At 37.4% G+C, this 14441-nt stretch overlaps 3 protein-coding genes and 1 pseudogene across 4 annotated transcripts; all 4 read left to right on the forward strand.

Annotated features, from left to right (window-relative positions):
- The first annotated feature begins 66 nt into the window (after window positions 1–66).
- Window positions 67–1663, forward strand: LOC111205061 (zinc finger CCCH domain-containing protein 28). 2 transcript variants are annotated; one of them, XM_048780616.1, is made up of 3 exons: window positions 67–191; window positions 478–1112; window positions 1259–1663. In XM_048780616.1, exons 2-3 carry the CDS (start codon window positions 536–538, stop codon window positions 1471–1473), a joined length of 792 nt encoding a protein of 263 aa, XP_048636573.1. In that variant the 5' UTR covers window positions 67–191; window positions 478–535; the 3' UTR covers window positions 1474–1663. The 2 variants fall into 2 exon arrangements, with proteins under 2 accessions (XP_048636573.1, XP_048636574.1); XM_048780617.1 differs by having other exon boundaries at window positions 75–191; window positions 513–1112.
- Window positions 1664–1888: 225 nt separating this feature from the next.
- Window positions 1889–3948, forward strand: LOC125609314 (annotated as a pseudogene).
- A 111-nt stretch (window positions 3949–4059) lies between these two features.
- On the forward strand, window positions 4060–6952 carry LOC125609311 (ribose-phosphate pyrophosphokinase 1, chloroplastic-like). Its single transcript, XM_048780613.1, has 7 exons — window positions 4060–4338; window positions 4929–5339; window positions 5413–5556; window positions 5984–6151; window positions 6230–6299; window positions 6374–6455; window positions 6557–6952. Exons 1-7 carry the CDS (start codon window positions 4195–4197, stop codon window positions 6735–6737), a joined length of 1200 nt encoding a protein of 399 aa, XP_048636570.1. The 5' UTR covers window positions 4060–4194; the 3' UTR covers window positions 6738–6952.
- Window positions 6953–8122: 1170 nt separating this feature from the next.
- On the forward strand, window positions 8123–11039 carry LOC125609313 (endochitinase At2g43590-like). The gene is made up of 2 exons (XM_048780615.1): window positions 8123–8600; window positions 10327–11039. Exons 1-2 carry the CDS (start codon window positions 8138–8140, stop codon window positions 10734–10736), a joined length of 873 nt encoding a protein of 290 aa, XP_048636572.1. The 5' UTR covers window positions 8123–8137; the 3' UTR covers window positions 10737–11039.
- The last annotated feature ends 3402 nt before the right edge of the window (window positions 11040–14441 follow it).

Consider the following 14441-nt stretch of genomic DNA (forward strand, 5'->3'; position numbering starts at 1 on the left):
GCGTTGCTGGGATCAAAATTTTTATCATGTTTCAATCACAGAGAACCAACTTTGGTCATCAACTGTGAAAAAGAAAAAAGAATACATGTGGAGAAGGTTTGCCAGACCATATTGACAGAGAGATGGCTTTGAACAGATCAAACTAAGAAGCTCTGAATCTCATCATACTCTCAATGCTCATGAGCTTCTAGGTAATGCATCCCATCACTCCTTTTAAGTACTTAACCAAACCTTCTTCTTCTTTTTTTGAAACACAAGTACTTAACCAAACCAACGCCAGTTTCTAACCATTTAAATGAACTTAACCAAAAGATTTTAGCTTACAGAACACACTTTGGTTCAGATAGTCACTGTCTGAATTCTGATGCTTATAATATTAAATGCTATTAAGATTTTGATTGGTTCTTATTTGTCTACTACTTCCCTCTTCATTTAATCACTCACTCTCTCTCATTGTCTTCCTCTGCCTTTTAAAAGTTAAAAATCGATACTTTGAGCTCCCCTGTTACTAGTTTAGGGTTTCTTGGTCGACGTGATGAGTCATCGCCGAGATTCCACCACCGATGCAGTCCACGTCATACCCACCAACGACCCTCCTCCGGAGAATCCGTTTCCCAGTCCCGTATGGGCCGCCACTGAGGATGATTACAGCCGTCTCTCTGCGGCCAACAACGACGACACAGAGTCGCCCTGCAAGAAGTCACGCGGCCCTCCCTCTCCCTCCTCCTCCTCCTCCGAGATCGGGAAAGCCTTCTTCAAGACGAAGCTCTGCTGCAACTTCCGCGCAGGAAGCTGTCCGTACGTCGCGAGCACTTGCCATTTCGCTCACAGCGCGGAGGAGCTCCGCCGTCCGACGTCTGCGTACAAGGGAAGGCATTGCAAGAAGTTTTACAGCGGAGAAGGGTGTCCTTACGGAGAGAGCTGTACGTTTCTACACGACGAGGCTTCGAGAAACAGAGAGAGCTTCGCCGTTAGTTTAGGCCATCGTGGTGGAGGCAATGTTATTGCTGCTGCTGCTTCTCCGAATTGGAAGACAAGGATGTGCAACAAGTGGGAGATGAGTGGGTATTGTCCTTTCGGTACTAACTGCCGTTTTGCTCATGGAGCTTCTGGTAAAAGTCTCCACCTTTACAGTCTTACTAGTAACAATGAATGTGTTGTATTCTGTGGTTTTAGATAGATAATGTTTGAACAAGGGCTTGAATATGTTGCAATGTTAAGAGTAAAGTTTATGTCTTTTTATGATGCTGTTTTGTAGAGTTGCATAGATTTGGTGGGGGACTTGTGGAAGAAGAAGAAGGTAAGATCGGAACATCTTCCACTCTTGATACAAAGAAGACAGGACAATATAGTCTTGCTTCTCCTGGAGTCCCGTCCCAACGGGCATCTAATGGAGTCAGAGTTGTAAGGAAATGGAAAGGACCGGATAGAATCAGCCGGGTTTATGGTGATTGGATCGACGATATTGAATAAAGTCTCTGCCTTTTACTACAGTCTGATTAAAAAGATCTTTTTTAGAGTTCTAACTATGTGATGTATTATTAGCGTTGTTGTAGATTGTGACTTTAACAAGACAGAGCTCTTTTTTTTTGTTGTTGTATCATCTGATTCTATTATGCCAAATCCTAATTCAGACCAAAACCGAAGTAAACCGGGGTTATCATTGTTTGTTACCTGTTATTTTTAACATTTTAACCGGTCACAAAAGACTCGCTCAAATTGCTAAGCAAAGCCACTCATGTGTTCTTTTACCATAGCCACTTCCTTCTCCTCACTTCTCTCTACTCACTTAGAAACAAAACTTTCTTTTCTCACAAGCAATTCTCATAACAAAACCTTTTCTTCCTTCCCAAGCTACTGGTGAAAGCCAGGCCGTATCAATCTTGAAATGGCGTCAACAACAACATCAACAACAATACCAGCTACTGAAGTTTTCCCTAGCGTTACCATGCCCATCACGGTAGCCTTAACCTGCGTTCTTCTCTTGGTCCTTGTTTGCGGATTCATCACTCTCTTCTTCTGGAAATGTTTTCTGCACCGGTTGTTCTCAGCTTGGACCCGTCAGAGAACACCCTACGGTGACCTGATCCGCGTCACCACCCCTCCTGAAAACATAGGCCTCGACCCATTCATCATCAAGTCGTTTCCTGTCTTCCTCTATTCATCTTCAACGATGAAAAACCAATGTACGGAATGTGCTATCTGCCTCTCAGAGTTTTCAGATGAAGACACCGTTAGGCTCATAACTGTTTGTCGCCATGGGTTTCATTCAATATGCATTGATCTCTGGTTTGAGTCACACAAGACTTGTCCTGTTTGCCGGTGTGAGCTAGACCCGGGTCTGGTCGGATCTGGAAGCCATGAGTCTTTGCATAGCACAGTTACAATTACTATTCAAGACCTGAACCATGATCAAGAGAATCCTCGTAGCGCTAGCTCAAGCAAACGGCTTACGAGGTTCTCGAGGTCGCATTCTACGGGGCATTTTATGGTGAAGATGACGGATGTTAATGTGAAGATCAAAAGAAGACAATATTACCAAACAGGAGACAGTGTCATGTTAGAGGAGAACGCTCCTAGTACTAGTACTAGTTCAAGTAAAAGGCTTAGGGAAGCGTCGGCTTGGAGATTCTCGAGGTCACATTCTACAGGGCATTTCATGGGTAAGGCGATGTATCTCAATGAACTTACTCGGTATGAAGGTGTAGAATACGGGATGGCTTGGTGATTCCATTTTTGTGATACGTATATCTTAGCAAATAAATTCCATTTTGTGTGTGTTCTTTATAGCAGTAGACATGAAAACTGTAATAAGTTCATTATACTTTTGTGTGTTCTTTATAGCAGTAGACATTTAAAACTGTAATAAAGATCTGTAGTTAGATCTACCTAAGAATAAACTGAGAAAAGATAAGAGTCATTCCATGTGTGTTTCTTGAGAAATATTGTTGTCCTCTATTGTGTCACCATCTTCAGTTTTTGAATAGAAGTATTCTTGTGTTCTGTTGTGTTAGCATCTTCAGTTTCACTGGCACTTATCAAGCTAGACTTTAGACTGATGGGTGTTGTCCAAAAAAAAAAGACTGATGGGTCTGCCCATTCGCTCCTATAGGAGTAGGAAGTTGTAGTGGAGAAAAGAATTATTTATCATCCACCATGAGACTTTTCTGAAAACAAAGAACATAGAAGCTTGTTTCATCATAGTGAGGATGGAGAATCATAGCTATGACAGTTCAACACAACGGTACTTTAAAATGATTTGATATTAACCTATCCACACTTCATCAGAGAAGAATCTAAAGGACTTTGGAACAAGAACACACAAGGTAAGAGACAGAAGAAGAACATTGATAGAACAACAATACAAGAAGAACGAAACAAAAGGATATGTTTTATTTTATGGACCGGTTTGGTTTTCTACGGGAACCAATTGTGAACCGGATCTACCAACTTCGGTTCTGGAAGTTAACTGATGGCACGAGGAATTAACCCCATTTAGTTTGTTTATGGTAGTTGTACCAATATAATTCCACATTCTACAGAGGACCCTTCCACATACTGTAGTCGAATAAATAAAAGTCAAAAACAAAATTAAAAGCTTCCCATTAACTATTCAAATTCTATTAGAATCAAGTTTAGTCAATACAAAATCTGGTAATTCCAATTAACAACAGTATGATTTTCGGATTGATTCCTAAAGTTGTTCAAAGAAAGTTCAGCCAGACAACCAAGTTGCTTTGGTCTAGTGGTATAGGAGCTCCAGCTGGAGTGCCCGCCCCTGGGTTCGAGCCTTGGCCACTGCGGAAATTTACATATGGGCTGCAGCATCCGAGACCGAAGACCGTTACACGGTGAGCCACATGGTGACGCCCTGGCAGCGTCCTTGCTCACTTCGGTCTCTAGTCTGGACCACCTCGGTGGGGCCAGGATACTCGGTTAGCAAAAAAAGTTCAGCCAGACGTCCTCAATCCCATTTGCATGTGTGATGCATGTAATAAACGACGTCGTTTTAGTACCAACTTGTACTACTCACCAACCAAACCATTTCCTATTTATTCTTTTCTTCATTAAAAAATAAAAATCCAAACTCCAGAAAGATTCTCTCACAAAACTCTCGGAGAAGAAGAAGAAGAAGGTCTTCACTCGGGAGTTTAATACTCTGCTTGGAGCCAGAGAGGTTGTTTGAAGTGACATATGGCGTCGCTGGCTTTGTCTTTTCCTCCCGCCGCCGCTAAAACGCCGTCGTATTTGTCCTCGTCGTCTTCGACTGTCTTCTCCTCTTCTCTCTCGTTCACTACCTCCCAGTCTCACTCCCGAAACTCTGTATTCGCTTCTATTGTAAGCTCCATAACTCATCCGTGTGGCTGTCCATTTTTTCCTTCTCTCCATAGTAGAATCGAAATGTTGTTGTTGATTCTTCTTCTTCTTTATTGAGATTCGTTTGATTTAGTTGAGCCTTATTACCAATTTTGTCTAGTTTAAATTTCTGTTATTTTGATACAAAGGTTGTCTCTTTCTTCAGGTCTTTGCCTATGGAGTCTATTACCAATCTTGTCTAGTTTGAATTTTGATATTTTGACACAAAGGTTGTCTCTTTTCGTCAGATTATGTTTCTCGAGGTCGTTGCTTTGACCAATAGCGTCTATTACTCATCTTGTCTAGTTTGAATTTCTGTTTTTTTTTTATTGACACAAAGGTTGTCTCTTTCTTTAGATTCTGTTTGTTTAAAGGTTTTTGCTTTTGCCTGTGAAGCCTATTACATGTCTTGTCTAGTTTGAATTTCTGTTATTTTGATACAAAGTTTGTCTCTTTCGTCAGATTCTGTTTCTTAAGGTTTTTGCCTTTGCCAATGGCATCTAGATAAGTGAATGAGTTCGTTTGATTTTGTGTCTGAATTTGTTTTTGTTTGTTTGTTTCTTTGCTGGTAGAAATGCGATCTTGGGAATGGGAACCCAAGCATCCCAATCATCAACGAGAGGACACTCCCAAAGTTCTTAGAATCCGCACGGATGGAGAAATCAGCCAACAGAAGCAACAACAACACCAGGCTCAAGCTATTCTCCGGCACCGCGAATCCAGCGCTCTCTCAAGAGATCGCTTGGTACATGGGCTTGGACCTCGGCAAGATCAAGATCAAGAGGTTCGCTGACGGAGAGATCTACGTTCAGCTGGAAGAGAGCGTTAGAGGGTGCGACGTCTACTTGGTGCAACCTACTTGCACTCCGACTAATGAGAATCTCATGGAGCTTTTGATCATGGTTGACGCTTGTAGAAGAGCGTCTGCCAAGAAAGTTACGGCTGTGATTCCCTATTTTGGATATGCAAGAGCTGACAGGAAGGTGAGTAGATGGTTCTTGACAATATCTTTGCTTGATAAAAGCCATCTTCTTATGTTTTGTTTGTTGGTTGCAGACACAAGGGCGTGAATCGATTGCTGCTAAATTGGTTGCTAACCTTATTACGGAAGCTGGTGCAGATCGAGTGCTTGCTTGTGATCTTCATTCAGGACAGTCTATGGGTTATTTCGACATTCCGGTGGATCATGTGTACTGCCAGGTACATCTATAACGCCGTGTTCTTTGATAGCTATGGGCCAATGTTCAAGAAATCGATAGGTGGTGGTTAGGCACCTTATAGAGGACTAATGTTTAGTCGAACGCCTAGACTGATTTTTTTAATGCCTAGATCGATTTTTTCTTTAAAATCGGTTTGAAAAAATCGTTTTGAAAAAATCGTTTTGTTCAGACTCGATTTGCCGACTAGGCGGCCGAATTATAGAGGACTAATGTTTAGGCAGACAACTAGACCGATTTTTTGGACGCCTAGATAAAAAAAAATATTTTTAAATCGGTTTGAAAAAATTGGTTTAAAAAAATTGTTTAGTTCGGATAGAACACTGGCTATGACCTCTTCTCTGTTATGTAGTGTGTTTGTAAGATACCTTTTAACCCATTAATTATTTATGTATTTAATTTTTTTACAGCCGGTGATACTAGATTATCTTGCTAGCAAGTCAATTGCGGCAGAGGATTTGGTTGTGGTTTCTCCTGATGTTGGTGGAGTAGCCAGAGCACGCGCTTTTGCTAAGAAGTTATCAGATGCGCCACTTGCCATTGTTGATAAAAGGCGTTCAGGACACAATGTTGCTGAGGTAATAATATAATAATACCTCTTCTCTTTCAAACTCAGAGCTTGTTGTCTCAACAACACATGTTTTACTTCCTTTCAGGTGATGAACCTAATTGGTGATGTAAAAGGGAAGGTGGCAGTAATGGTTGATGACATGATTGACACCGCTGGTTAGTAGAGTTTGTCTTTAATCATATTATTGTGAGAAACATGCTAAAGACATGTTCTCTTTTCTTTTTTTCAGGAACCATTGTGAAAGGAGCAGCTTTGTTACACCAAGAAGGTGCTAGGGAGGTATATGCGTGCTGCACTCATGCAGTTTTCAGGTAACCTGTTAAACATTTTTTTTTTGTTTCTTGGATTGTCTTAAAATCATTACTTTTCTGAAGCATTTTTTGTTTGTTTGTAATGAATCAAATGGAATTAGCCCGCCTGCGATAGAGAGATTATCAGGAGGTTTGCTTCAAGAAGTGATAGTGACGAATACTTTGCCAGTAGCTGAGAAGAATTACTTCCCGCAGTTGACAATTTTGTCGGTGGCTAATCTTCTTGGTGAGACGATTTGGCGTGTCCATGATGATAGCTCCGTCAGTAGCATTTTCCTCTGACCTTCCTCATCTCATATGTCTCATTTGCATCATTTGAATGTTTTTTTTTTCTTGCTTTTGTTAGTCGGTTTAAGGATCGGTTTAGAATCCGGTTTACCAAGTTTTCTTGCTTTTCTCTCTCTTTATAGTTTAGACTTTTCTTGTTTGGTAAACATGATCTACTTGTTGATCTTGAGCCGATTTTCAGTTATGGTATACACAAGATTATAAGTTGATTCATCGTCTCGATAAGTCATGACCTTTCATCTACATGGCGCAAATGGACTCAAAAGCTCGTTTAATAGTTTGAAAATTAGCTGTGTTTATATCAAGGACCTGGTGGGAAAACAATTTTAATCGTACTTTTCTCCCTTCCGAGGCACTAAACACGAACATTTTTACAATGTGTTATTAAGAAAGATAGAGAAATCAAAAGACTTATTCCTATCCAACTTCGTTTAAAAAAAAGACTGGTCAGTTCTATTCATTTCCAACGTCTTCAACAGTTTGGAATTTTTTAAAAAAAAAATGTAAATACTTTCTTGCAGTCACGTACTTTGTATACAATAGCCAAAATGTAACAATGCGTCTTAGGCATTAGTCCATCGAGATGGTTAATGGTCTTTAAGTGAAAAAAGAACTGGGGTAGTAGTAATGACCTGTCTAAGCTTAAGGACATTGATCCTTTCTATTCAGGTCTTGGTGAAAAAGATACTGTTGAACTTTCTTTTTCCATTCCTAGTCGTCTATTGAATTATTATTTGTCTGCTCGAATATCTACTGATGGCTATGATCCCTATGAATCAGTTTTGTCATGTACTTGAGGTTTGTATTTGTTATGGGTATGATGATGAGGACAGAAGTTGATTTTTCGATAAATGTCTGAAACTAAAACTGAGATAGATATGCATTGAATAGATGGACCCAACGGCTCACATGGATACCAAGGTTTATAGTGTGACATATGCGACTTCTCTACTTATAACTTTCTTAGGGCCGGCTTAAGTAAATGCAGCCATAAATCATAACCCAAGATTATTATTAGTAGATTGATATTTTGTCATGGTTTTCTTTTGAAAGACTAATCTGATTCAAATAATTTTTGTACAAAGTAAATTTGAAGTTGAATTGAGTTTAGAAAGTTCAAAAACATATTTTAATTTTTTGTCGACTGGCGGCTATTTGCTCCGTTATACGTATGATACAATTTTCAAGTACCAAACCTTTGGTACGTTCCATTATCTGAGGTATCAAATAAGATATCCCATTTGGAAAATCATAAGAAAAATAAACAAGTGAGATCTAACATAAATGTCATTTTTGAAAAAGATATTACAATTCTTAGACCAAGTCCACATTTGTCTATTGGCAAGAACAAGACTAAAAGTCAGCAAACACCTACATTACATCCTGAAAAACAAATGACCAAACTACCCACCGTCTACCCCTATATATATAAACCTCACAACCTCTTCCTTATCACTCACAAACATAACCAAATCATGGCTCTCACTAAAATCTCCTTAGTCCTTCTTCTCTGCCTTTTATGTTTATATTCTGAAACCGTCAAGTCTCAGAACTGCGGTTGTGCCTCGGGCGTATGCTGTAGTCAGTACGGTTATTGCGGTAATGGACCAGACTACTGTGGTTCAGGTTGCCGTTCAGGTCCTTGCACTGGCACCCAAGGCGGTAGTCTTGGTAGCATTGTGTCACAAGCTTTCTTTAACAATATTATCAACCGAGCTGATAATGGCTGCGCCGGAAAAAGATTCTACACACGTGATTCTTTCATCAGTGCCGCTAATACGTTCCCCAACTTTGCTAACTCCGTTACTAGGCGTGAAATTGCTACTATGTTTGCTCATTTCACCCAGGAGGTCGGATGTAAGAATTTTGTTACTTTTTTTACCTTCTCTAAAATATATAATTTAACAAAAAATACTGACATAGCAAATGTAATTCTAAAAAATATAGGCATAAAATCGCTTTTATATAATCTATATAATTGGAAATTTACAAATGATACTAGGTAATTACCCGCGCCTTGCGCGGAATGTGATTATTAGTTTCATTATTTTTAATAAAAACATATTAAATCTGTTTAATCTAGATATTGGTTCGATTTTAAATTATTTTTTGGTGTATTCTGTTAGAATGTTTGATTTTTTAGTTTTTCGGTAAAAACAAAAAATTATTATTATTTATTTATTTTTATGTTATAAATTTTAGATAATCGTCATGTCGAATCAATGGTTTCATATAATAGTTTGTAAACGGATAATAGTTCAAGAAAAAGAAAAAAAATTTATTAAGACTAATCATTTCACTACAATTTGGTCGGTAGTGAAAGAAGCATTAAGAAAAAAAATATTTCAACTTCCAAAAAAAAAAATAGATACTTCAGTAATGGTAAATACTCATAAAGTGCTCACATCAAGGTGCTCATGTATGTGTATGTAAAAGTATATAAAAATAAATGACAAATATATAAAGATATTGTTAATTAATTAAATGACATTTTTGTTCTAAATAATACATGAAAGATAAAATTAAAATTAATTAAAAATTAAAAAGGCCTTGACATTAATGAATTTTTTTCATATAAAAAATCAACTGTATCTGTAAATAGAGGTGGGCACAGATCGAATATCCGAGTATTTAGAGGCATTCATGTCGATTCAATCTTTAGCCACTTGGATAGTCGGTGACTATGATATCCGAAATGATTTAGAATTTTAAAGAATATCCGATTTGATCCTTAAATAAAATATTAAAAATAATTGAAAAATTTAATAATAACGCTTTATTACAAAAAAAATATTATTTACTTTTTAAATTTTAATACCTAATAAAATAAATTTAATTCATTAAAATATTGTAAAACTTATATAAACTATAATATATATAACATATATATATAATTATGTACATATATGTATATATATGCATATAAAAGATCGAATTTGATAATCACTCCTAAAAATATTGGTATTGTGATTTGCATTTTTTTAATTGTATTTTAGTTTTTGATTTACTTCGTAGAGTTACGGATATCCATATTTTTTGGTTCAATTCAAAACGGATAACGAATTGAATCAAAACTTATAAATATTTTGCCTAACTTTACCGGTAAACAATAAAAATAATATATATATATATATATAGTTTAGCTTTTGATTCGTTATTTTTTTTATTCGAACCGAAAAATCCAAAGTTTTATTGGAACCATACATATAAGTTTTATATTACAAAAAATACAAAGTATATAGTGTGAACACATTTATGAATATAGTGTGAACGCGTTAGCATATTTATTATCAAATCATTGTGAGTTTGTCACATGTCTATTATAGTGTGAATGCATTTATTACAATGCTTCTCCTTTAATATATAAGATATATATATATATATATATATATATATATATATATATATATATGGCTACAATACTATATGCGCCTGAGTGTTTTAAAACAATCACGTAATAAAATACGACTAAACCTTTCGATAAAATTATATAAATAGAAATTGAACATTTGACTTTATCTCAATTAATTGAGAGCTGTTTCTATAACATTTTGTTTAATGTGTCCATCTCCATATCGTATAGATTTCTGCTACATTGAAGAGATAAACGGAGCGTCAAGAAACTATTGCGACGACAGGAATTACCCACAATACCCATGTGCACCAGGCAAAACCTACTACGGTCGTGGTCCGATTCAGTTATCATGGAACTACAATTACGCACAGTGTGGTCAGAGTCTCGGTCTCGATCTTCTACGTCAGCCAGAGACAGTAAGCAGCAATCCAACTATAGCTTTCAGGACAGCTTTGTGGTTTTGGGTGAATAACGTAAGGCCGGTACTGAACCAAGGATTTGGAGCCACCATTAGGGCCATCAATGGAGACTTAGAGTGTAATGGTAAGAGTCCAGATAAGGTTAATGCAAGGATTAGGTACTACAGAGATTATTGTGGGCAGCTTGGTGTGGACCCTGGTCCTAACCTTAGCTGCTAGAAAAGCTCTGTAATGACTATTGATGGACGCTACTAAAATAAATAAATGAGATGATCATCATAAAATTAAATCTCATGCATGGACTTTGTGTTGGGTTTCAATGTTTCCTGCTCCACAAGCAAAAAAAAAAAAGTTGTAATCTTATACAATAAAGGAGATTTGTCTCTCTCCTTAGGCTATCCACATCACCAAAGAGGATGGGGCATTTTGTGACAGCCGTCCTTATCTATTTTTATTTGTTTTGATGTTTAAACGATGAATATTTTTGCTGGGCTATTATTCTTTTAGGCCCAATTGTTGTTACGTTTTAGCATCAATCTTCCTCACGTTCTCAAGCAATCGGACTCTTCCTCTTCCAAAAACCAACGTAAGCTCCAACTATAAATCTCCAATCTCCAAGGGATGAACAGCACAATTTGAGAAGAAAAGTCTCTACTAATTACCAAAACCGAGAATGGTTAATTCCTTCATCTTTCTTGCGGATTTGAAAACAGGGACCAATCTCCAAGGTCTCTGTTCACCCTCACCATCACTGTCAACTTTGGTAATCATCTCCTTGCTATTTTCGATTTCAAAATTTTTGGGTTTTGGTCTCTGTTTGTTTCGTGGGATAGTGTTGGACGATCCAAAGATTTATCTTTTGGTTTTAACACATTCTGATTATAATTTTATGTGCAGGAAGATGACAGGCTTTAGAGTATGTGATCAGTGATGCTACTGAGCCAAACCTGTTTTTCTTTCATAAGCAAAAGATATATTGTTCCGACAAGGCTAACGTATAATATCTTGGACGGTACTATAAATCAAACTCCACAGCTCTGTAGTGTATTTGCAGCTCGAGTTGTATGTTTCTTTATCCTTTCTATTTATGTTCATGTGTTGCTTAGGGGAAGAGACTAAGTGAAAGTTGTCTGATTTTTGGTTGCGTCTAAAGTGTTTTTGTTTTCTTGTCTTTCTCTTTTAGGGTCTGGCTGTTTTTAATATTTTGAAGGCTTTTCTGCTGCTGCATCGAAGTTGGAGACCATTAGGCAGGGTAAAATTTTGTTTTCTTCAATAAGTTGGTTCTGTCACAGTTTCATGTGATGTAAATCTTTTATGCTACTAGGAGTCAGTTTCAAAGTTTGTTGCGAGCGACTAGATATGTCAATAAGACTGGACTGAGAGGTATATGTGCTTTGTATGAACTGCTTTGTATGTCCATGTGATCAAGGTTAGTCTTTCTTCTTCTTTTTTTTAGAAACACAGTCTTTCTTCTTCTCTAAGAAAGCATACTAGGTTGAATTTATCAAGTACTTGTGTATAGGGATGTTAACATGGGTAGTTACCCATGGGTTTACCCAAACCCACTAATAATGGGCTGGGTTTTTACCCATCTAAAATTAATTGGGTCAACCATGGGTATTAATTTTAAAACCCATATTTATGTTGGGTAAATACAAAAGGATAATGGTGTACCCATGGGTTTTCAATTATATATATAGATTTTTACTATTTTAATTAAATTATATAAAAATTGCAAAAACGTTTTTTTCCGTCAGAACCAAAAAATGATTTTTTTCCGCAAAAACCCTACCTAAAACTAATATTTCTCACAGAAACCAAAAACGAGTTTTCCCGCCGAAACCGAAAAATCGAGTTTTTCTACCGAAACCACAAAACTTGTTTTTCCGCCAAAACCATAAAACTAAGTTTCCCGCCAAAACCGCAAAACTGAGTTTTCTCACCAAAACTGCAAAACTGAGTTTTCCCGTTAAAACCGTAAAATCGAGTTTTCCGACTGAAAGCCCCAAAATCGAGTTTTTCCGCCAAAACCGCAAAAGGTGTTTTCCCGCCAATGCCGTAAAACTCAATTTTCCCGCCAAAACCGCAAAAACCGAGTTTTCCCGCCAAAACCGCAAAAAATGAGTTTTCCCGCCAAAACCGCAAATGAGTTTTTCCGCCAAAACCGCAAAAAATGAGTTTTCCCGCCAAAACCGTAAAACTGAGTTTTTCCGCCAAAACCGAAAATTGAGTTTTCCCGCCAAAGATGAGAAACCGAGTTTTTCCCCCAAAACCGCAAAACCGAGTTTTCCCGCCAAAATCGAAAAATCGAGTTTTCCCGCAAAAATCGAAAAATCGAGTTTTCCCGTCAAAGCCGAAAACCGAGTTTTTTCCCAAAACCGTAAAAACGAGTTTTCCATCAAAATCAAAAACGAGTTTTTCCGCCAAAACCGCAAAAGCGAGGTTTCCTGCCAAAACTGCTAAACTTCAGAATAAATAAGATAATACTTTGGGTACCCACGGGTAAACCTATACCATATTGGGTTTATTTTCTGGGTTTGGATTTCAACCCTGATGTTTCTGGGTTTTTGCAGGTTGGGTATAAACTGGGTTGGGTTATTTGTGGGTTGGGCTGGGCTGGGTTATTTTACCCTACGTTAACATCCCTACTTGTGTATATGTTGTTCTTTGTTGTGATTAACTTCATCGATCTTATGATATGATCTATGGTTTTTAGTTGATGCTAAAAACCAGAACGCGCCTTCTGAGACAAAGCCCCTGATAGTAAACAAGCTTTCACACCACTTCTCTTTCGGTAAGTATCTCTAATAAAAATTATTTATTTTTCCTTAGAGGGGTTTTGTGGGTTGGCTCTGTGACGGGGAATATAGAGAACTTGGTTTGGTTATCTGAATATGAATGACGGTGGGCTTCACACTTCAACCACTTCAGTTAAAACTCCAGTTTTTTAAAATTGTATTTGGTCAACCTATGCGCATGGAGAGAAGTAATCAATTCATTGTCCAAGATTATATTCAAAGGTCATGTCTACTTTGACTCAAGTTTGAGCAAGCTCCGAGAGTTACGATGGAGAGTCCAAGGGGTATCAACGTTGATAACCGCAACAATTTTTTTTTCTTTCTGATATTGACGGTTCTTTGTTTCATCAGTGATCCAGGAAGCTACATTATTCTATGAGACCATTGTCTGTACGTACATACTGTACGGATATGGTGAAGATTAAAGGGTTTAGCTTGGATTCACGTGTCTGTAAGTCATTATTTATTCTATGCACAAACACAGCTCAAGTGTTTGACTCTAATTCTAATGTCTCTACTTCTCTCTCAGGTTCATTAATGGTTAAAGAAGCTGGTTCATTGGTTAATGAAGTTAAATGGAATATTTTCGGTAGTAGTTTTATTGTCTTAGACTCGGGTTTAGGCTCTGAGATGGGTGATCCTTCTCATAGGAATCTAGGAGGAAAATCAGTAAAACCAACTCAAAACTCAATCTCTACCGTAAGTTCAATTTCTTCTTAATTATTCAAGGACTGTTTATAACCTGAGGCTCTTTTCTCTGTGAACAAAAGTCTGGAGCTGTCAACTTGCGGAAAGTCAACAGGGTGCGAGGTCATTGGAGTGCAAGCAAGAGTGACTAAACTTCTTATGCGGTAAAGAAGATTAGCTTATTTATGAAGAAGAGTCAGGTCTTTGTGTTTAGTAAGTTGCATAGTCAGGTGTGGTTTGTATGAAATATCAAGCTTTGAAGGGTGATTTGTTTTTAAAATTTGGTTATTTTGGTTTAGGTCTATTTTTTCATTTGTAATGTGTTTCTGATCATGAACCGGTTTGAGCAAATACTATTTGTCGTCTACGTATGGTAAATATATTCTTACGGGTTCTCTCAGTTTGTAAAGAAAAAAAGTGTGCTTCTGTGTCCATCTAA

Source organism: Brassica napus, chromosome A5, assembly GCF_020379485.1.
Source record: "Brassica napus cultivar Da-Ae chromosome A5, Da-Ae, whole genome shotgun sequence".
NCBI lineage: Eukaryota > Viridiplantae > Streptophyta > Magnoliopsida > Brassicales > Brassicaceae > Brassica > Brassica napus.